The sequence below is a fragment of the Charadrius vociferus genome, unplaced genomic scaffold (assembly GCF_000708025.1).
Source record: "Charadrius vociferus isolate BGI_N301 unplaced genomic scaffold, ASM70802v2 scaffold121, whole genome shotgun sequence".
NCBI lineage: Eukaryota > Metazoa > Chordata > Aves > Charadriiformes > Charadriidae > Charadrius > Charadrius vociferus.
Window position 1 is genome coordinate 538926 of NW_009646858.1, and position 23569 is coordinate 562494.

Below are 23569 nucleotides of genomic sequence, written 5' to 3' on the forward strand. Positions count from 1 at the left end.
TCCTGCTGCTCGACGTGCATGGAGCACTCAGTCAGGTGAGCTATCCCAGCACACCTCTGGGATCCCAATGAGACTGCAGTCCTACAACCCATGCAGCGCTGTAATTCCTCCTGTTTGTTCCCCATGCTGCATATGAGACGAAGCTGCAGTTGGACGTGACCCCTACCAAGGCAGAGGAATGTGTGAGAAGACAGGCTCTCCGCACGGATACCCTAGGCAGATTCTTTTCCCCCAGGCTTCATCTGTCAAAACATTTATAGACTCAGTTGGCTACCTCTGCTTCCTATAGCGTGCCCAGAGAAAAGAACGGAAGATCCTTCAGCAGAGACCCTTCCTACCTAGGACTGGAGGTGAGATTAATCACTCTTTCAGTGCCCACAATTACTCACAGGAACCCAGTTTAGCACAGGCACATCGTATAAACCAGGTTTATTCTGTTCTCACCTTGCTTAATGTTTGCATGTTCTCCCATGAATTCCCACACCGGTATTACCTGTTTTCATTCAGTTAAAGCAGCAGACACCGTGATGTGAAGTGCCTACAAAACCAGGATAGGAGGACAGACAGGTAATAAGACATAACATCCAAGACCCCACCATGAATTTGCTAAACACCCTCTTAAAATAACATTCACAGCTTTGTGACCACACCTCGGGGAGGCTGTGCTGGACCTTCACTGTTCAGACAGCCAAAAAATTTTCCACTTCCAGTTCACACCAGCTGTTTTCATTGCAGAAATGTCTCCTACCTCAAGCAGCTCTTTTTCTCTTTGCTATTAGTCCTGAGCACATGACCTTGCACTGTTCTGTTAAACTGCACCCCATTTCAACAACTCCAGACCCACAGGCTGCTCCACTCTTCCTCTATCACATTCCGACCTTCTTCTCTATCGATGACACCTCTCTTAATAACGTGTCAGTGCAAAGCCATTAACACATACTCATTTTTTTAAGCCGAAGTCATGTCTAAAGTAAGACTGACCCCATGACTGTTCCTCAGGAGTTCCCCTAGCAACATTCAACTTCTGCCACTTCCCTAATACATCCCTGTGTGGCACCATCTCTGCAGCTCTACTACACCCCACCTCAATTAGAGCTGCTGTATTTCCTCTAAAACTTCAGTTACCTTCACAGTTCAAAGTATCAAATAGACCTGATCTGTCTTTAGCAAATTCTTATTACATTTGATACGTTTTCCTACAATTCTTTACTTATTTTGTCCTTCAGAGTTTGTTCTAAAACTCTGTATACTGTTGAGTAGACTAATTCGTTTGTTCCAATAATTTTCCACTGCTTTACATACAGATGCTAAAGAATCTGTTAATTGCTAGTCAGATGGCACCCTCTGATTCGACAGATTTGTTACAAAGACTTGCAATGGACTTGAAGTTCCTTCTACCAGAGTTTTAATATTCCGGGATACATATTATCCGGCCCTCTGAGCTGAGCACATTGTGCTCTTTGATCTGAACTTCCCCCTGTTTTTAATAAATCTTGTTTTCAAGAAAAGTTTGTTTGTGTGGGTGTTTCAAACAGCCAGCCCTCAAGGACAGCACATCTTTCAACCTTGGAAGACAGCTGGCATGGAGAGTCTCACAGCCACAATATTCCAGGAAGGGACCAGGGAATCACAATGAGAAATTTGGGAAGATGCTGTTACTGGAATGGCACAGTCCTGTCTGCTGGGCCTGCTGGCAGCAGGATTTATCTTCCAACACAGCCGCACTACGGGAGGTGAGAGATATTCACCAGTATGTGGGGGGTTTTACCCACGGTGGAAAGACCTTCATCATAGGAAGCTTCCGTCCAGCGTCAGCTGCAGGGGGCAGAGCCCGGCTGCACCCTCAGACAGAATCACAGAGTCACAAAATGGTTGGGGTTGGAAAGGACCTCTGGAGATCATCTAGTCCCCCCCCCCCTGCCAAAGCAGCTTCACCCAGAGCAGGCTGGACAGGAACGCATCCAGGCGGGTTTTGAATGGCTCCAGAGAAGGAGACCACCCCTCTCTGGGCAGCCTGTGCCACTGCTCTGCCACCCGCAAAGGAAAGAAGTTTTTCCTCATGTTCAGATGGAGTTTCCTGTGTTGCAGTTTGTGCCCGTTGCCCCTTGTCCTGTTGCTGGGCACCGCTGAAAAGAGTCTGGCCCCATCCTCTTGCCACCCACCCTTCAGATATTGATAAGCATTGATGAGATCCCCTCTCAGCCTTCTCTTCTTCATGCTGAACAGCCCCAGGGCTCTCAGCCTCCCCTCATCAGAGAGATGCTCCATTCCTTTGATCATCTTTATAGCTCCGCTGGAATCTCTCCAGCAGTTCCCTGTCCTTCTTGAACTGGGGAGCCCTGAACTGGACACAGTGCTCAGGATGTGGCCTCACCAGGGCAGAGTAGAGGGGGAAGATGACCTCCCTCAACCTGCTGGCCATGCTCTTTTCAATGCACCCCAGGAGACCATTGGTCTTCTTGGCCACAAGGACACATGGGTGTCTCATGGGCAACTTGTTGTCCAAAGACCATCTCCTAGCTGTGGTACCTGCCTTCTTCCTACCTCCAAGGCTACAGAACTTGCCACGAGTAACCGACTGGCAATTAGCTCTGTCTCCACTTTAAAATTGAATGCTACCCCTTCAAATGAATGGAAGGCTATGGAGCAGAAGGTGGTGCCTGGTGTCTGTGTGAAACCTTGTGTGTGTGCAACACCAACCTCCTACAGACCTGTGTTCCCCTGCCATCCTGTCCTAGGATAACGTCCTACTGTGGACAACTTCTCCATCACTCCAGCCCCAGAGAGACAGCTGAGGAGGTGGGCAACAGAGAGGAATGAAGAGAAGTCCCAAGAGGTGATGGCCTTCCAGAGCTGGTTATTCCCTTCCAAAGGAGATACCACAAGCCTCTGTGAAATGAACTACTTTCCATCTGCCCAATATGCAAATGTAACCCCATCTCACGTCTTGAAAAAAAGAAGAATAAAGTTTGTTTGCTCAGGGGAAAAGCATACAGCGTTCGAAAACTCCTGAAAAAGAAATCTGTTTCCTGATTTGAAGACCCACAGAGTACCACACAGCCTGTGACTTGACAGAACCTGCCTTTCTCCCAACCTTATCAATAAGAATACAAAAAACTATTAAAAGTTTCCTTCTAACCTGAGAAAAACACTAAGGTGGGGGGATGAGCTACTACTATGTTTTCATTTGCATTTTTTCTGATGTTTTTTGTGGATTTTCCGAGTGCCAAAGCAGTGGGATTGCATATTTGACAAAACCTGCTATAAAAGAAACTTTGTTTTCTTTCTCTTTGTCTCAATTTCTTTCTCATGGAAACACAGACCATTTGAACTGTTGTTAACAGCCCTTCGGGTGTGAGCTAAGCAGAGACCAAACCTTGCAGGCCACTGCCTGCTGGGGACCAGCAGAGAGCTGTGGCCCATGGAGAGTGCAATAAGGGTGGCTGAGAGGTTTCTGGCACATCGTTTCTTAGGCAGAAGACGTCAGTTTGTCAAAGCTGAAACCTACATGCCAAGGGCTGGCTTCTCTAACTTCCTTTTTTTTCTGTTTCCATTTTCTTCTCTCTAAGACATTCTGCAATAGTCAAACACTCTGCACTGATATTTGCATCATTGAAAAAAAAAAATAATTGCAGTTTTCTCCCCCAAAAAACCTTTTAGCTAAGAAGTCGTATTTAATGAAGCAAAAATGTAGATTCGAAAAATAAAAATGAAAAAGCATCAACATACAAGAAACACTGACTGGTGCAGAAAAGGACAACTGGTCATGCATGAACTGTGAGTCCCGGAGATGTTTCGTGCACCTGACTCTGTTCATGGGACTGGGGTCTGCCAACAGCCATGTGCCGTCCTCAAGTTCCCTTGTGTGTCTCAGCTGTCCCAGCCCTTTGGTACAGGCACGACTGCTGTCACCCAGTCCGAGCAGACTTAAAAACCACTCTCACAGCTTCAGTATCCACTTTTTCTGCTGCTTCTATCTTGTAATGATCAACGATGACGTTGGAAGCTCAATGACAAGTGGTTAGATGGTGTACCCACCTAAAGTGAAAGCACCAGATCCAAAATCTATGCCCTTATTACGGCCAGAAAAATCTGGTTTAAAGCTCGCCAAACTTATGAACTGTTTCTAAGGAGACCCAGAGACTGAACGTGATATCAAATGGATTTTTGTGGAGCTCAGAGATCAGCCTCAGTTCTCCAATGCCAGCAGTTTAGAACAGAGCAGCTGCTGGGCTTGTGCCGGGGTTTGTCTCTGCAGCCCTCACGTAACAAGTTCTCCTTCAGACAACTGCACTTTTGCCATAAGGGGCTCCTATTTTGCATTTGGACCATCTGTATTCATAAAGAATACATCTGAAAGAATTATCTGTGGACTTGATTCTCCCATCATCTGTGTCACCAGATAGTACCAGTGTGGGTCCTATGATGGCACGGGGTGGGAACTCAGCAAAGCTAAAGCTACGAGACAGTTACAAGCTGATGCTAGAGGAACAGAAAGCTGCGCTGGTCAGGCTCTGCCAGTGAGAGAGTCATTTTCTTTCCAGGGGAATGAATGATTGGGCGGCTTTCTGTTGTTCTCTCTTCTAAAATTAGTCATTCATGAAAATATCAATTTTCAGAGTGAGCTGAAAAACTTTCAAGTTGCCAGGGGAGATATGGATGCTGTTTTCTTTGTTTTGCCTCCTACGACGTCGGAAGCCAACACTGGCTGGCCAACACAGTTGAGAAGGAATTGGTCCCAGGACAGCAGGAACAACAGTGACGCTGCTTCTGTAATCCAGTAAGGACTTCCCAACTGTTTCAATAACCCTTAACAACCAATTCCCACAAACCTAATTCCCCAACTCATTATTGCTCAAAGTACTTGACTATCATTATTTCTGGTTCCAATCAAGGGCCAATAATGAACTACATGCGTAAAAGCCACCTCGGTGATCATATCAAGTGTTTCTCTTGGAGAATGTGTGTATGAGTTGATATCAGACGGCAAATTCAGTGGACAGGAGAGGAGCTCTGCTCCACGTGAGCTGAGTTGTTGTTCGGTGGATAGCAAAACACAGAAGTGAACCCTACAGTTGCTTTTGGTCTGCTCAAAAGCAAATGGGAAGGCTGAGTATAACTGTCCCGTGGGTGAGATACAGCCTCCAAATAACGAGTTTGATTAACCTGGGTAAAATTACCCTGACTGCCTCTTGAGAACTGCTCTGTCCTCTCCTTTATTATCATTAATGCAGTGATTCACAAATCCTGGGACATCTTTGTAAATTGAGTTCTGTGTCATTCCAGATACTGCACAATGGATCTACTCCTGAAACCATTTGCAAAGTATTTGTCATCAGAAGCCTCACAGGAAAGATCGTGCCAAATAAACTACTGTATGTCAAATATTTGCTATGATCCCCCTATGACTGAAATGACAGGAGAATCCTTTGTGGGGATCCTACCTGCTGGTTCCTGCTGTGGTGAGTTTGGATGCTGAATTTACCAGTATGTGGAGAGGTCAAGAGTTACAGCCTCGTGAAAATAGTTTGTCCAGAGGGTGATTTCATTTCAGGTGGATGCCCGCTGACCATGAACAGGTTTTGTATGACTAGAGGAGTCGTGTCTGTCGATGCAGGGGACACATGTCAAGCCCCTCAGCCTGTCCTCCCTCTTTCTCATTTTACACGAAGCTCCAGCTCTTGGAAGGAGATGGGAACACAAAGTGAGATACAGAGACACGTCCTGGAGCTGAGCAGCTCGGTCAGTCTGGGTGACAATTAAGTCCCATTGCTTTGTCGTCACTCCAAGCACCTAACCGAGACACAGAAACTGGAGAGAAACTTACTGCCTGCCTCAAACACCTGCTGGATGTTTCCAGGTCTGTCCCGAGAGCGAAGTGCCACCAAGGCACGATTCCAGCTCCTAGTGGGGCACCCACTGCCTGGGTTGCTCAGAAGGTCTATGACTATAAAAACAAAGGAAGAAGGAGCTCTGCTCTCTGTGTTCAATCAGTCCTGCCTGTAAATATCGCTTTATTCCAAACCAAGCAAAACACAGAACTAGAATATTTACCTGGACAAAGTTTTATCATCGGATTTGTGACCACACCAGAGAAAATCCCAGATGACACCTCTTACTGACCACCAGAGACCTTTGACCACCAGAGAAGATGTGAACAGATGAAATAAAAATACTTCAGGCCCACAGTACTCATCTGCTAGCACTGAAGCAAGGCATGGAAGCTGACATTGCTAACAGATCCTTTACAGAATTTAACCATCATTGTAAAAAAGAAGCCTTCACTTTGCGTTACTGAATGGAATATGTCTCAAAAAGCTGCATATTTTCTTCTTCACTGTCTCAAAGGCAGACACCAGTATTGCAGCCACCTGTATTAAAAGCTCTTGAAAAGCTCAGCATTGTCTACCTTAGAGGGAGCTTGTAAAAAAGGCAAAAGTTAAGATCAAAATATCAATGGCCTTTAATTTAAATCCAATACCAGGCCTGCAGGCTCAGATCAGGACTCAAAGCTTTGTCTTACTCTAATTCTTATCCAAACAATTCAGTGATAATAAACGTTTATAAAACCCACATCAAGGAAATCCGAGGGGTTCCCAAGACCTGCGATGAGAGCTGGCACCACAGACTCTGCATGTAAGCAAACCCACACACCCCCTGAATAAGTGGCTCCAGAGAGCAGTCAACAAAGACAGAGCTCCCTTCGCACCCTAAAAGGCTCTGAAACATTTTGCTGAGTTGTGATAGGAGCTTCAAAAATTTACCAGTTTTGGGATGCATCAAGGAATCGGCACCACTGCTGATAGCCTCTGCCTTTCCTCCGGTGGTGTGTGCACGTTCTTGTGCTCATTGAAACATGTGGTAAGTTTTGGGCAGTAGTAAGAGAACTAGTCCAACAGCTCTTAAGAGCAAAGTGCTTTATTTATTAATGAAGCAAATAAAAGCACAGGAAAGTGTAGCACAACCTTCCCTCAGAGGACTCCCTACAACTACACACCCTACCGAAAGCTCAAAGAGCAAAAAAACTAAAACAAGGCCCGATGAAAGCAATAGATAGCAGCAACAAACAGTTAGAAGGTGGCTGCTTTGGACACACAGATGACACCATGTACCATCTCCCAGCAGATGAGGACAGACTGCCCTCGCTCCGGCGAGCAGCATCGGGTAACCTGGGAGGACAGCAGGACTGTTTCCAAAGACACCGTACCTGAAGGATGACCCAGTGACCCTCCTTCGCAGCCAGATCGAGCGCTTGTTCAGCAACTACCTCTTGACCTTGTCCAAGGGAAACATTGTGGAAATTCCTGTTGTTAAATGTATAACCAAGTTTCTTCCCTAAAGAAAAAAAAAAGAGTGACGTTCAGCACTTTTAGCTGGAAGGGCGCAGCACCGCTGAGCTCACACAGCAGCAGTGAGGCAGAGTTCAGTCTTATCAAAAACCCTCACGGAAGAGCTATCACACTTCTTATAACAGTTATCTTGTCTCGCACGCACTCCTTGCCAAAGCACTGAAAAGAGCAGTGGCTTCTTCCAAACTACTTTTAATTACAGAGCGCCATCAACACAAAGGTACATTATTACAAAGTGCCTCTTGTTTAAAGAACATTATTCCCCTGCAACATTGTGTAAAAACATATTTTACAGTGATAGGAAATTAAAATCATGTCCTGCTGATTAAATATGCTTTGAACAAGGCATCGTTCGGTGGGGAAATGCACCCTGCAGTGCATGCTGGAATCACAGAATGGTTTGGGTGGGAAGGGACTTTAAAGACCACCCAGTGCCACCCCCCTGCCCTGGGCAGGGACACCTCCCACCAGCCCAGGTTGCTCAGAGCCCGGTCCAACCTGGCTTTGAACACCTCCAGGGAGTGAACCAGCAGCAAGGTTAGAAACCCGTTCCATTTTGAGAAGGTGTGATGGTGTGCTCTCCCGCATCCCCAATCTGACCTTTATCTCCTGATATAACCCTGCCCAAGCAATAGCCACCCATGGTGGTCATAATGGGTGCTTCTAGTCCTGACGGCTGCATCCGGCTCAAAAGTGGGTTTGGGGAGACAGATAGCAACTCAATAGCCAAGGGCTCACTTGAGCAACGCGCCCACCTAACCCCAATACTGGCACTGTGGTCCATATGCAAATACGACTATACGTCAATCATCTCAACCCCATAAATAGCGGACACCCCAAGAGCCCTTTGAGCTCTCCTGCACAGCAGTGGGCTGCACGCCAAGATCTCCCCTTGAGCAGGGACGCTGCTCAAGGTTACTCCTCCAGATTCAGAGGTTCCTTGCCACAACAGATTCTCAGGAAGTGACTAATAGCATGCCGAACTTTGAAATCTTAGCTAAGTGATAGAAAGGATTGATTGCGCAGATGTAATCCTCTAGACATAAACTGTTCACCAAGTCTGGGACTAGGATTGGATCCAGCCGCACTGAAACTCCTCTCTGCGAAGGAGTTTAGAAGGCAAAGGGGTCCTTTCTGAACCTCCACTCAACAGGAGGGTCTCCCTGGCAGTTCTGTCTGACCCTGTCCTCCACGCAGTAAATACCCCAGTGTGCCCTGCCATTGAATCTTGTTAAACCACTGTCACATTTACTACCAAACTTTGTTAAATCCCCGTTTTATATCAATAAATGTATCACTGCTTCTCTCTACGAGTGAAGTGCATCACTCCATCCATGGCAGAAGGCAGCAATCTGCGTGAGCTTCCTGTGGCCTCCACCACGGCCTCCCAGGTTCCTTGGACCGAGAGATCAGTCAGCCCTCCAGATTTCTCATGGATGATCATGGGATTTGGCAGGTACGGAGTGCACCACCTCTGGGTGCATCACGATGCGTGTGGGAAGGCCCATGGCCAGAGGACTGCATGGGAAGGGAAGGGGTGCTCTGGGAGCCCCTGCAGCCACCTCCTGCAGACCCTTCTACATCCCCCTCTGCACAGCACAGGGCGGGAACCCCAAAACTGCTCAAGAGGAAGGATGGCACCTATTTAGTGTTTGTTCAATTAGTCTGTGATACTCCTTCGGATTTCCCTGATTTCTCTTTAACATCGCAGTGCCTCAGATCCTTTAAGTGACTGTGGCTAAAGATCTCCTGTTCTGTTTTCCCAATCTGTCGTCCAAGGACTGAGGACACCATTGCTCCTTGTTTCACAGGAGGAGTAACTGCCTGGAGCAAGCTCTCTCTGCTGTGCGCTCCTCAGAAGACGAGCACCAATTTGGGCGGCCAGAGGGAAGCAGCCCGACAAACATCCCCACTGGCTCCACGCACCACAGTAGGATGCAATCGGCTCAGCCGGAGAGTCACTCCACCTGTCCCCACGTGCTGACCCCTTGGGATCACCTACACTTATCTCTGCAGGCAGATTTGCTTTCCTGCAGTCGGCACACCCTTAAGTCCCGATTTCTGCTAAATGCAGGGAAGTTTTACAGTAAAACAAGGAAAAAGTAAAACAAGACAAAGATTGGCACAAGACTGGAAACAGATGGCCATAAGTAAAACAAACATCCAAACTTTTCCAGTTGCTCGAGCTCTCTGCTTAGCCTCACCACACCTATCGCAACCCCTGGGATACAGCTCTCCTCATTTTTGGGAGTTTCCAGTTTTCTTTCTCCATGGACAGGGCCAGGACTGCAGAGGGTGGGAGGACCAGGACCGTGAGTCTGCACTGGCTGCCTCACGAAGACGATGCCAGCCTTCCTCCTTCCTTGCCGGCTGGGAGAGGAGAGGGGACGGTGCCCCGGGGCGGTGGGGAAGCTCTCCCAGCCCAACAGCATTCGCTGCAGGGTCCTCCCCATGCTGCCAAGGAAAGGCCCCACGAGTAGGCAGCATCTGGAAGAAGCTATCTTCCATTCACAGGAATTATCTAGCCAGACTTGCACTTTAATAAAAGCTAATGAAGGGCAGAGAAAATATCGAATAATGAATGCAGTGCAAACCCCAGCGAGGCAGGCTCTGAGGCCAGTGCAGCTGCACCGAAGCAGTGCTTTTATTTCATTAGATTTTTTTTTTACTTTTACTTGCTGTAACTTTTCTGGCTGACTAACCCCAGGTGCTCAGCTACACTCAGCTTTACAATTCCAATTAAACCATTCACGGTTGGATTTTAATGCTTCATTTCCCGTACAAGAAAATAAAACAGGGGGTCAGGACTACCGATGTGGCTCCAAAGCGAAGCCAGGCACACGACAGGACCTTCCTCAGGGGGGTCCCCTTCAATTCACAATAATGAGACCTGGTATCAGGACAGAAAGAGCACGAAACACATCACAAAGCCCAGGAGCTCCTCACGACTGAGAACTGCCATCAGGCTGCACTGAGGTTTAACATCTCCAAAAGCTGCTGGTGGGTAAGGACTGACTCAAACATTATTTTGGGATGACCCAGAAGGTGCATCATAGAGAGGCAAAGAAATCCACAGGTCAGCGTTCTTCCACCACTCGCCTGGACGATGGCTTGACTGAGCCTTACTGGTTTCTCTGCTGGGGCTGCCAGCCTTGCTGATGTTTAGTCTGGACATCTGCCTGCTAAAAAACAGCCAGCAGCTCTATTATGGTAGTCTGATATGGAATTCATACAATTTAAATATACTATACACCCTACTGTGGGGAGGACTGGGGCTTGATCACAAGTCACGGCCTTGGAGATATGGGGAGTGCAGTGCTGGAGGAGGAGAACAGACATCTGACGAGCAGAATGGCAATCTGGAGCATCCCTAAAGCAGTACCCAAAGGCATCTGATCCCTCTGCTCCAGAGGGATGGAGCCCCCGTGCTGTAACAGCCTCAAAAGAACAAAAGAAGTGACCTGCATTGCCCGCTCTTCAACAGCTACAAGTGACCCCATTTCCAGACCTACTGTAATTGTCATGTTCAGGCCAAAAATGGTAATTCTTCCATGATGGAGCTGAGACCCAGAGCAAATTCTGCCCATCTGCAGCTTCAGAGCACGGGCACCAACCACAGCAGCCGGCGCACAGCAGAAATCACTGCCTTATCAAATAAGGCACCTTAGAGAAGCCCCTTTGGCTTTGACACCAGCCGACAGTGCTACGGCTGGCCATCCACACCACAATCAACCCAGGATGGATGGGATTAAAAACTGGAAACTCTACCACTAACCAGCAGACTGTTATAGGGAGCTATTGCTTATTTTTAGCTATCTGACAGCATACTAGATATCTCTGACGTAAATTATAGGTTGTGTACAAGACCAACTCAGAAATTGTTGCAGTGTGAACCACGCTGGGAATACAGGCAATGCAGGAAAGAGGCAAGTTTAATTTAAGCTTTAGATGAAAACCCAAAAACCTTTAAGAAAAAAAAAAAAAGAAAGAGAAAAAACTCCAAAAAAACAATCACATCCTCTCACAATTATCTATTTTTATTTCTATCCATTATCTACAAAGAGATGAGGGGGGAAAAAAACAGAAAGAGAATGTCATGCCAAGATAACTATGCAGAAGATAAAAAGCAATGCTGTGGTATGCCTAGAGACATGATTTATTTACCTTGTTTCTCCACGTCCTTCAGTGGGTCGACTCCTGGGGACAGGATAAAAAACATTGGGGTTGCAGGTCCCGATTCCTCAAAGGTCGTTGCAAAATCCAGGGATCTCCCTACCACATATTTACTGCCAAGCTTTTCTTCTACAAAATCTCTGCCAGAAAGAAAAAAGTTTGGCCAGTCCACTATTGTTCAGAAAAGACAGATTCCCCTGCAAATAATCGATTAATTAGTTTTGATTTTGCTGATTCAAACAAATTAGAAATGGAAATAATGGGCATGGAATAATTTTAGAGAGGGTCTGCAGCCTGGGCTTCCGGAGTTGTCCCTCAGTAGCAATGTGTGGCACTTTCTACAGGGGTAAAATGACACATGGCACAGCAATATGTGACAAACCAAAGGAAACAAGAAGGGAAAACAGGGAATACAGCCCAACGCTGTATTCACAAGTTCAATACACGGACTGGCTTGATTCTGACAAAGGTATCTCAGGAGAGAAGAAGTAGTTTATTTAATGTATAGAAAACTGCTGTGTACTTTGTAATCCACACAGCCTTTGAGAGGAAACAGCATTCCTTTAGACTTATCACCAAAAGTCACAAAAAGTCCAGATGATTTCCAAAATTACTTTGTTCTGGAAAGATAAAAGAGAAGAGCTCTAAGAATATCTGGCGTGTGGTGCTTAGCCTCTGCGCGAGAGTCACAAGGAAAAATACAACTGAATGAACAAGGAAAAAATTCAGCTCCACAGCAGCTGCCTGAAGAGAATACAGCACATGGAGAAGGGCCAGGCTGAACTTCCCCAGGGTGAGCTTCCAAAATCACCGCTTTAGAAAAAGAGGATACAGTGAGCATCGACTCAAAGGTAGGAATGTCATACTCAAACCCCAGGAACGAGCAGTTACTCTTCCAGCGTCGATGTATGACTCAGGCCTTTTGAAAACCTCAGCACCACGGGGAAGAACAACATTGGCCAGTTTTCACCTGGTAGCTGATACCAGAATAAGGCAGCTGAATTCTTTCTAAAGAGAGCTGAGAGTCTCCTTCAAGGACTAGTGAAAGGCAGCTGGAATAGAAATGCCTAAGGGATTGCAAAAGAAAAAGCTTCCACTTTGTTTGGTGCCTCTTTCAAGCAAATTTATTTGTTCTGGGTCAAGGTTTGCTAAAGAGCTGCTCAAAAGCTTCAGTCCCCAAAATCTAAAAAAGTCCATCAGACGCAAGGTCACAACATTCTTGTTTTACACCAGGTCTCAGCTTTATGAAATGATGCCTCGGAGCCTCAGAAACACATCTACTGTGACTTGGAGACTTTGAAACAGACCACATGTGCAGGAAAGGCAGGGCTGCCCTCAGGGACAGGGCTGGGAGAGAGCCTGCGCTTGGTGTCCTTCAAACACGGCATTCAGAGGGGTGGCTCACAGTGTAAGCAGTAGGATTTGAGAAATGGTGCCCAAACAAAAAGCAAAAACACCGTGCAAGACAAATGACTGGCTTACAGCTTTTCTAGGTTATACAAAGTCACAGCTGCCTAAGATCTTTTATCTGACAGGTCCACGTAAGTGCCATAACCATGGCTGGAGTTGCCAGCTACTCCAGTACTGGAGTCCTTAGTCCTTCCACATCTGTCTATCCCTCAAGGCAGAAGCACTTCATCATGAGCAAGTCATACCTTGCTTGTAGCTGTGGGACTGATCTGACCTCGTCATGGATGTGGAAGCGTGGGAGCACAAGGTGTTGCAAGAAGTTCCTTGCTGATGTTCTTCAATAAGATTCAAGGATGAAATAGGTATTTACACTGGAAAATCCCTCTTGAGGAAATTATATTTCTTGGTGACAGACAATAGAGCACTGCCCCCACCTAAGCTCTAAGGAGTGAGTAAAGGTACAAGTGGTTTCTCCTGATGGCTCCTTAGGCCCAGGGAACAAAACAGCCTGTACAAATATCCCCAGGGATCTGCTATGAAAAGTGGCTGAAACCTAACTTCCAAGACAGGGAAATGCAAGAAGCGTGTACAAGGGTGGATCATTTTAGATATCAAAGAGCTTCCTAGACCGTTGTCATGGAGCTGGCACATATGACACGGGGCATAAAGGGTCTTGCACCTTTCTGAACAGCAGCTGGAAATGAGGTAGGGGTATTCTAGGGCATCTAAAATACCCCCAGTCACCTGTGTTTAGGCTACCAAGTTACTCCTTGAGTCCCAAAATGCACTCAAGTACTTGTCAAGGCTCTCGGAGAGACAGGAAGGTGATGACAAGTAGTGATGTCCATTGGTCATCAGTAAGGCATTTAATGTTAGCAGATTTATCTGATATGCAGAAGGAAGAGAACTGCAAAACAACTTGTGGGATCCAACGACATCACAAGTATCTAAAACTCGATGCATTTGTTAACACACACATGATCTTGAAACACTCCTGGCTACAGCAAGGACGTTGAGGCCTCATGGTCAGAGAATGTAGCTCCTCAGTGCTCTACAAGAACCCACACTTTTTGAAGGGTCACAGACACAACACAACTTTGACAGTGCCCAGGGAAACGAGACACCAGATGACCACTAGCCTTCATGTGGTGGCAATCAGGAACACTGACTGTATTAATCTCAGTCCAAAGACAGCTTTTCCTTCCTACATCGAAGTATTAACTTCACTGACTGACATGAGAAGGACAGATCACATACGAGACAGACAGTCTCGTGTATTTTCCAGAGAAGTGGATCTCTTAGGAACAGCAACTTTCTTCACTAAAGGAATAGCATGTGCCTTAGCCAGACTGCCGGCTGAAGAAAGGTTTGAGGATTATGATACTATCAAGGAGGAACCAGGAACTCAAACACACTATGGCTGTGATTGTTACCACTAATAATTTCACATTTGCTTTTGGGGTATGAGATTTTGCTAAACAAAAGCCCTTAAGCCTTTTGGGCCTCATGTCTGACTATCCTGTATTTCAAGAAGAATTCTAGTTGCAAACATCTACAAACAAAGTCTTGGGGAAGGCACTGTGAACTGTTACTGCTTGCACACGTTTACGTTCTAACCTACTTCTAGATAAGAAACAAAGCAAAAAAAAAAACCCATTTAAATACTCTTGCACAAATGGAAAAGCTTGACATGTCCACACACTAAAAATATCCAGCCAAGCTTTTGAACTTGGTTTCCCTTACCTTTTCATAAAAGACAAATAGGAAAGGTTTTGAAACTTTATGTTCTACTTATTTTTGAGCTACGTGAGTACCACTGTTTTGATTGAAAGAAATGAATTAAACTCGCTTAAATGAAAGATGCAGTTAAAAGTTCGGAAAGACAAGAGCTTATTTTACTCAAACTAATCAACAAAAGGAAAAACAATCTTTTCAGCCGAGAGAACACATGGAGAATCCAGCCCTAAAAGAGTAAGAAATGAAAAAGAAGATGGCTTAGAATGGTACGATTATGATAAATTATAGTATTTAATTTACCAAAACATAATAACATTGGCCATAGGGAGACTTCACTCAGTCTTGTCTGCATTTTTCTGTGAATTTTAAAGCACAAACAGGAACTTACTTCATACAACCTTCTACATGCACCATGTACACACGCATGCCAGATGGTGGAACAATATAAACTATCTGAGAGGCAGCAGCACGAGAGACGAAATGTCAAATCAGAGGCTACCAGGACAGAGAAGGGAAAAACAAGTCCTAATGGAGCGAAAGACCTTTAGTTTCTCCTGGAACAAGCGTATTGCCTTTGAACACCTTCATAAAGTTTAGACTCGCCTAGTTACCTTCACTACATAATTTACAACTACAACTTTCAGAACTAGCATCACATAAATTTTTCATTTTACAGGGGGAAAAAAAAAAAAAAGTGAAAACCTCTATAAGACTTTCCTTTACTTCTACACTTAATTCTTGTGCCTAAGGAACAGCCAGAAAGGATCCAGTAACTCAAACTGACCTGAACGAACTCTAGAAGTTGCACTGATCATTACAAGACTCTAGTAGATGTATAACATGAGATGATGCTCATTTCTGAGTTTGCATATCTGCTGCTCACCCAGTGCTAGTCATACTGCTCCACCACTGGGGATATTGGGGTTAGATCTCCCTAAGGAAGAAATTCCAGTTAACTTAAATGCATTGACTGTCTTGCAGGGTTCAGAGACGGCTCACTCAGCAGACGCCTTTATAGGAAACCATTTTGCAGAACTCACACTCTACAATAAATAAATAAATCTGCACATATTCTTGAATTACTCCTGTTCCCCAGAAAACACAGACCCAAAGTTGCCTGCGAAGCAAGAGCATTACGGAGATAGTAAAGACGTGCCCCTACCTGACAGCGTAGGTCATGCGGTCGGGTCGGATGGCTCTCATTATGCACAGGCGCTGCAGAGCTGACTTGTTCTTCCATTCCTGAGGGAACTTCTCCTTTTCAGGACACTCAGATTCAACAAATTTCTTCCACCGTTTTGCAGAACCCTCAATATCCCGATCCAGGTTTCTGAATTCCTCCATGGATGAGAGAGCCTGGAAAAAATCAAGGAAGGTCTTCAGGAGAACAATCCCACATTCCTCTGAACTGTTCTTCTAACATTACTGACTGCTCATGTTCTGCTCCACCAGAAAGGTCACTGCTGGAGCCTGGGAACCACAGCCAGAAACCCACCAGGATCAGACTTTGTCCATTTTCCTTTTCCCGGGTCTGTTGTCAGCACACTGTCACGGGAACAGGAATCAATGCAGCCCATTTACAAGGCCACAGGAAAGTACGACTGAGGACAGTTTCCTGATTGTGGAAGGTCTTCTGAACTGAAAGGTGTCTCAAGGCTGCCCACAGAACGTCAGCTGCACCTAACACAGCCTCCCCTGATGCTCTCACCATCGCTTCCCAGCCAGTGGAGCCACACATGGCATCCAGGACTTCTCCTCAGCAGTCGCTGGGACATGGGAGTTTGGAAGTGACAACACAGGAAAGGATGAAAGAATTTGGCATCATCCACAACACAGTTCTCCAAAGCGAGAAGAAATCTGCTCTCCTGGTTTGAAACCAAAACTGAAAAATCTCAGGTGACGAGCACTTGCTACTGTCATGTATGCCAGAAATGCCTGATTTGGATGGGAGCTAGAAGTTTTGAGCCCATGCCTGACAGGAGAGCACACTGACGGCATTCCCGTGGGGCGCAAGTCTGCAAACAGTCTCATTACTGCTTCAACAGACACAACGAGAATTGCGCTGCAAAAATCACAACAACTGATGGCAAAATGTGCTTTGAACACAGGGTGCTCAGTATCCAAAGCTAAACAGAGACTCAGCCATGCCACGCTCACCAAAATTTTTTTAAGGGATTTCACAGTTGCAATATTTATTACCTTTATCTTTATACACATGCAGTTATTTTTCTCTCCTGGTTCTCGTGTGCATATCCCCCACTCTCTGGTCACAGTGACCACAGAGCCAGAAATCTCAGTAGTGCAAACTGTAAATGGGTGGGTGCTTTGTTTGCATGAGTGTGTATACCATACTGTGCCACTGTAAAAATCAAATTGCTCAGATTTATACTTGCCAAATGCCCACAAAGTTTAACTTCTCGGTGCTACAAGTCTGCAGCAGAAACAGGTAGTTGAAGAACGTCCCAAAGAACAGCTGAGCAAGGCAGTAAATAAATAAGGACAATCGCAATGCAGCTAGATTTTGTAGCTAGAAAGTGGCAGATATAACTGTTATGCAGAGAAGTAAAGACGCCAAATTATCTTTCATACAAGTGGTGGCAAAACGCATCGCACAGCTTGTAAGGTTCTTCTGGATTTCAAGCAAAATTCTCGCTGAAACCAACATCTTCAGAGCGTTTTGCATAATCTGAAGCCGTAAGCAGTTGAAGATGAAGTGGAAAAGACAAGTGAAGTATAAAAGACAGTGAATGAGCTATTTTCTATAGAAACAGAAGGACACACTCTGAGTGAGGCAGAAGCTGCTTGACGGGCAGAGGTGTTCCGCACCATTAATGCTCCAGCTCACATCCCATACCGCTCCGCGATGGAAAGCAACTCAGAAAGCTCCTTGAAAAATGCTGGTGTCACACCTTGTTCAGATCAACCCAAAAAATATGCACTTGCCAAAGGGCTTTGAAAGCCATGCAAATGCCCGGACAGAAGTGTGAGCGATTGCCTTGGATAGGATGCTGCTGCAAATGAGGCAGAAGACACCAAAGGCCACTCTGCTCTAAAAACTGCAGGAAAGCCATGCTTTCCCTCTGGAAAGGTTTCCTGGTGAGGAGAGAAGAGCCGTGTAAAACTCTGGTCTTTCTAATAGACCAAATTTAGTTAGAAGCTGTGCTTCAACACAGAGAGAGAACAAAAGGAAGGAAGGCATCAGAAAAAGGGGCTTCTTATGACAAATGAGTTCACTTTTTTAGCAGTGGGAATGCCTGTAGATGACAGAGACAGCGGTTATGAAGCTCTTCCCAGTGGGTACCATTGGCCCGGGACGTTTGTCGAATATACACTCGCAGTGTCACAGAAGCAATGGCTGGAAGAAACCTCTGGAGGTGTCTAGTCCAACCTCGTGCTCTGGCGAGGACCACAGTCAGCACTGGACCAGGTCAGCCATGGCTTTCTTTACCAAAATGCTGACCTCTAAAATGAAGATTTATTTTTTTCTTAATATTTCAAGTTGAACCTCCCTACCTGCAGTTTGTAAAGGCTGACCCTTATTACATTCAATGCCAATAATACGGAGAGTTTGGCTCTGTCATCTCATAACTGGACAAATCCCTCCACCTTTCCTCACAGGTTGTGTTCTCTAGGGCCAGAATCAGAGCTACGGGCAGAGAAGTACTTGTAGATGTTACTATAAATGCTACTGCAACAAATCAAGCCTTGCCCGAAGCCACAATTTCATCAATACCTCCACAAAAGGCACCGATGAGAGCTACAGCACCAACTGACTCAGTTCGGCGCTGACCATCTCCACGCCAAACTCCCACAGATCCTGCAAATTTTGTCAAGAAAATCGTGAGTGAAGCAGTGGTTCAACAGATGTTGTTTCCATGTGTGGATTAGCACTAACGTGCAAAAATGTCAGCGACAGAAGAATTTGCTCCAAATTCAGTGCCGTATCCCGCTTTCTGTGGAAAACAAGAAACCAGCGCAAAGAACACGAGAAATGGAAATCCACAGGAAGAATTCTGATCTGCCAAACCTTTGTCCTTGCAGCAATACGTACACTCGATGCACCTCTCCCAGCTGAACGCAATACAGTGGCAAATGGTGAATGCAGTGGATTCATCAGTGCAAGTGCTTATATAAAACATGTTAACACTGTTGACTTTTGAAGCGACTTCCTTAAAATACCAGTTTTTGGCTGCTGCTGCTTTGAGAAGTCTCTTGGTTGGTGTTAACAAGGGAGACTCTGAAAAATTGCTTTCTTCTTACGAAATGACAGATATGTAATCAGAGATGATAGTCTCTCTCTCCCCAAACAACATGTTGCAGAATCAAGAAAGCTCTGATTGCAAGTATGAAGTCTGTATTATATAAATTAACACTAAAATTTTCATCAGTCAACAATTTTAATTGCATTTATTAGGAGTGATGGTATTAGTAAGAGAAGCTGCTATTTAAAAGCCGGTGCAGTGAAAGCTATCTCAATCAGTAATCTTTCTGTGAATATTAATTGCTTTTCAATACCTCTGCTGTGAAATTTTCCAAGAACTTAGACCAACAATAATACATGACGGTTTCCAAGCAGCAGGAGTAAAAGCAGGAACGGTAGATTGGGACAGCAGATGGGTGCTACACATCAACCTGTGTCGCGTGGCTAATTTTGTCAACATAATGAAGAATACATTTGTCAATTAGAGTTGTCATGGAAATTGAAAGAGACAAAAAAAACTGGATCAAAATAAAATATGATCAAAAGGGCTGGAGGACTCCAGTTCCCGTCTTTGCAGCCCACACGACAATCATCTCTGAGGGCTGCAAACAGGAGGGTCTTGAGTTTATATCTCAAAATGAGACTTTGGCAGCAAAACAGGTCTCTTCACACCATGTCAAGGCAAGGATCATTGTTTCATCAGAAAAAATGTTTTTTTCATTCACTGAATCATAGACAACTTGCTTTATCACTTTGGTTTTCTTTGACAGCTTCTCGTCTAAGTCAGAACCAGCTTTAAACTGGAGCTGGTGTGTCAGCAGATCTGTGAATTTCACACTTTGACAAATGCAAAGGACTCTCTCTCCCGCCACAGCTGGAGGAAAGACACTGTATCAGCCATTGGCGTCAAGAAAGAAATCCTAGTTGCCGCTGCAGAGTAACTGCCGGTGTGCTTACAGCATGTCCTTAACACAGGGCCCTTCAGAGATTTGACCGAGGGCCAGAAGGGAGAGGGCACTGGTGTCCCGAGGGACAGGGAGAGTCCCAGGGACATGGGTATGATGATGAGGTGATGATACACAGTTTCTCCTCACCGCTTGCTGCCTCCAGAGGATGGGTTGAGTCTTCAGTGAAAAGAACAGCTTCAAAGGGCTGCTGTCATTGCTCCTGCACGCAATTTTTCTCCTAGTGTGAGGTACACCACAACAAGCTTTTGTAAATTTATTAGAGAAAACTCATCACTAAAGGTAGTTATTCTAAGGATACCATCCAGGCAAAACTGGCCCCAAGTTTAGGCTTTAGAATCATAGAATCATAGAATTGTCTGGGTTGGAAGGGACCTTGAAGATCATCAAGTCCAACCATGAACCAAACACTGCCAAAACCACCACCAAAACCACCACTAGACCATCCCTCAGCACCATCCCTCAGCACCACGTCTACACGTCTTTTAGATACCTCCAGGGATGTAGACTCCACCACTTCCCTGGGCAGCCCGTTCCAGTGCTTCATAGCCCGTAGCCCTTCTCTGGACCCTCTCCAACACCTCAATGTCTGTCTTGTTGTGAGGGGCCCAAAACTGAACACAGCACTCGAGGTGGGGCCTCACCAGTGCCGAGTACAGGGGGACGATCACTGCCCCAGTCCTGCTGGCCACACTATTCCAAGGATGCTGTTGGCCTTCACAGAATCACAGAATCTTCAGAGTTAGAAGGGACCTCTGGAGATCATCTACTCCAACTCCCTTGCTAAAGCAGGATTGCCTAGAGCCTTCTTGGCCACCTGGGCACACTGCTGGCTCGTACTCAGCTGGCTGTCGACCAACACCACAGGTCCTTTTCTGCCGGGCATCTCTCCAGCCATTCTGCCCCAAGCCTGTAGCATCCATGGGGTTGGTGTGACCCAAGTGCAGGACTCAGCACTGGGACTTGTTGAACCTCATACCATTGCCCTCAGCCCATCGATCCAGCCTGCCCAGACCCCTCTGTAGAGCCATCCTACCCTTCAGCAGCTCAACACTCCCACCCAACTTGGTGTCCTCTGCGAAATTCCTGAGGGTACACTCGATCCCCTCGACCAGGTTGCTGATAAAGATGTTAAAGAGAACTGGCCCCAGTACTGAACCCTGGGGAACACCACTTGTGACCGGCAACCAACTGGATTTATCTCCATTCACAACCACTCTCTGGGCACGGCCATCCAGCCAGTTTTTTACACACCTTTTAACTTTTCTTCATAAGTCTTTATAAAATCTAAAAAAAAAAAACCAACCCAAAAATGCAATATTATCTTCATGTTCTCTTCCCCTAAGTTTTATAGGAAATTATTCCTAAAAAAAAAAGATTTTTTTTGTATTTTAAACTATTTCCATAATTTCAAATACCCTGCCCTGGAGCCAACTGACTCGAGAACAGCTCTGGGGCAAGGGAAGTCAAAACAGCTCCTCATTACCACGCTCTGTGCTGACATAAACAGTGTGGAAAATAATACAGTGCAAGTAAAACCAGTGCTGCCAGATTGAGCTTCTAAAACCTATTTACCAAGTTCCCCAGCAGCCATGAGACTGGTTTCTAAAAAGACATAATAAAGGCATAGTGAAAAAAAAAAAGTGAGTTTTTTTTAAGCTATCCTTACTTTTTGAGTCTTCAGGTTATACCCAATTCATACCTTCAGTCTTAGCTCCTTATATATCATGCTTTTTAAAAAAAGAACCCTCTGCTTAAAAAAAAAGAAAAAAGACATCTATAAGGAACGTACTGAACATCAAATGTCTCTATATAAATTATACAACTTGACAACACTGGAATGAAATAATATTTCATATTCTCACGGTTTTAATAACCTGTGAGATGATTAAATCCTAACGATTAGTCACGATTTCAATCGCAAATTTAAGGCGATGTGTTTTTATGAATTACGTTACACAGCCTTTAAGCAAAGCAGGCTCCACCAGTAAGACGTTCCCAGTGCTCGGCAGTTGCACAGTCGATCCCGAGACTCGCCGTGTTTGGAAAGGCATCAGCCTGACCACGTCCTCTGCAGAAACTGGGAGGGTTTCAGGGGACAGGGGTGGTCCTCAGCCAAGCCCGTAGGCCAAGGATAGGTGAAGGGGAATCATTTTCAGATGTCAAGTGAGGCGTGCGGCCAAGCTATCCAGGTCCAACTGAACGGTTGCAATACCAGCACCGGGATCAGATTCAAAGTCTGGAAATACTCTGGTAATTCAAAGCATTCGAGCCGTGCAGCTGCTGCCATGGCCTGGCCACACGTGTTGGAGTTGTGCTTCGCAAACCTGAGGGACGCAGGTTCCCGGGGAGGTCTGGGAAAGTCCCACCACAACGCAGCTTCCCAGTTGTCTCTCCATAGAGTTCAAAGCAGCCCATGTGTGAACTTTCGCAAGGGGGTTAAAGCAGAGCAGAGCAGCTGTATGAACGCCTGCTGCTCAGGAACAACCTCAATCACTTCTCAAAACACCTTCAAAAGGTTTTACACTGTCTAGGTTCTGCCTATATAGGTTTCTGCAAATATTCGTAATTTCTTTCCTTCATTTTCTGGAGGTGGCCCAAATCTCGTTAGGAAAACCAGCATCCCCACAGTTGGAGAAAGACAGCTCCTGGAAGAATGGTAAAGTCAAACCTGCATCTGGCTTGAATTGATAGATTGGATCATTCAGGAAACAGACGTATAAGCAGATTAATTACTCCATTTGAATAGTACTGTTAACTAGAAGGATTAACATAGAAAATGATGGATTATTTGCCATCTTTCCCACACTAGGTTTTGGGTTGTATTATTCATTCACCGAAGGTGTTATTTTCTGTTTAGCCGCACTACCTGAATTATTCAACTCATAAGAAAAACCTCTACTGAAGGTAAAAATAAAGACATGATGGGTTTGCCAAACTTCAATCACCTCTCAACACAAAAATGTTATTTTAATCCTCCTTATTTCTTTCATAAAAGCTGACTGACAAGCTCACTGCACCGTATGGCCCTGTCCCTTGGTGAGGCTTCTCACAGCTCTTTTCACAGCAATGGTCTAACCCAAGGTTTCATGGTGGTACCACAGCAGAGCTGACCTTGAGAACAGGCACCCAGAGTAAAGAAGCTGCAGAGTCCCTTGGTGCACTCAGGCCCCTGACAAAATCCTCACACACATGTCACATGACCTGCTCGACCAACCTCAGTAACCAAAACTGCAATCTATGCCAGTCCTACACTATCCTCTGTCAGAGAGATCTTCCAAATGTCTGGTGTGAACCTTTCTTGAAGTACTTTGAGATGCACCTTGCTTTACCCTTTACCAATACTGAAAAACAATTGCTCCTTCCCCTTTGGAGGACACTATTTGAGGATCATACCCTCCTGTCCCGTCAGTCTTGAGGCCTTCAGACATAACCCTTCCCCTTCCCCCTCTCCTCAATCTTTTCTCACAGTCATGTTTTTAGGTATCTGACACTTCTCATTGCTCTCCTCTACCCTGTCTACGGAAGGTCTGCATCCTTCTTAAAATGCAATACTCAAAGACCAAACCAGATTCCAGCAGAGGCCTGGCCAACTCTGAGTGAAGTGAAAAGCTTGTCCCTGTGGCTCTGTTCAGACTATATTCATTGCACAAAGATGCTTTCATTCGGGTACTGGTGATACTGTGGTTCACTGATACCACACGGTGGGGATGATACACAGACCATGGGTGCCT

General features: G+C 45.5%; 1 protein-coding gene across 1 annotated transcript in view; it reads right to left on the reverse strand.

Moving 5' to 3' along the window:
- Positions 1 to 23569, reverse strand: part of DNAH9 (dynein, axonemal, heavy chain 9) — a 218965-nt gene that overhangs the window by 37840 nt on the left and 157556 nt on the right. Inside the window, exons 61-63 of the mRNA XM_009894355.1 lie at positions 15832 to 16025; positions 11514 to 11662; positions 7208 to 7335 (exon numbers count right to left, since the gene is read on the reverse strand). Of these exons, the coding sequence (XP_009892657.1) occupies positions 7208 to 7335; positions 11514 to 11662; positions 15832 to 16025 (471 nt within the window). The remainder of the gene's footprint in view (positions 1 to 7207; positions 7336 to 11513; positions 11663 to 15831; positions 16026 to 23569) is intronic.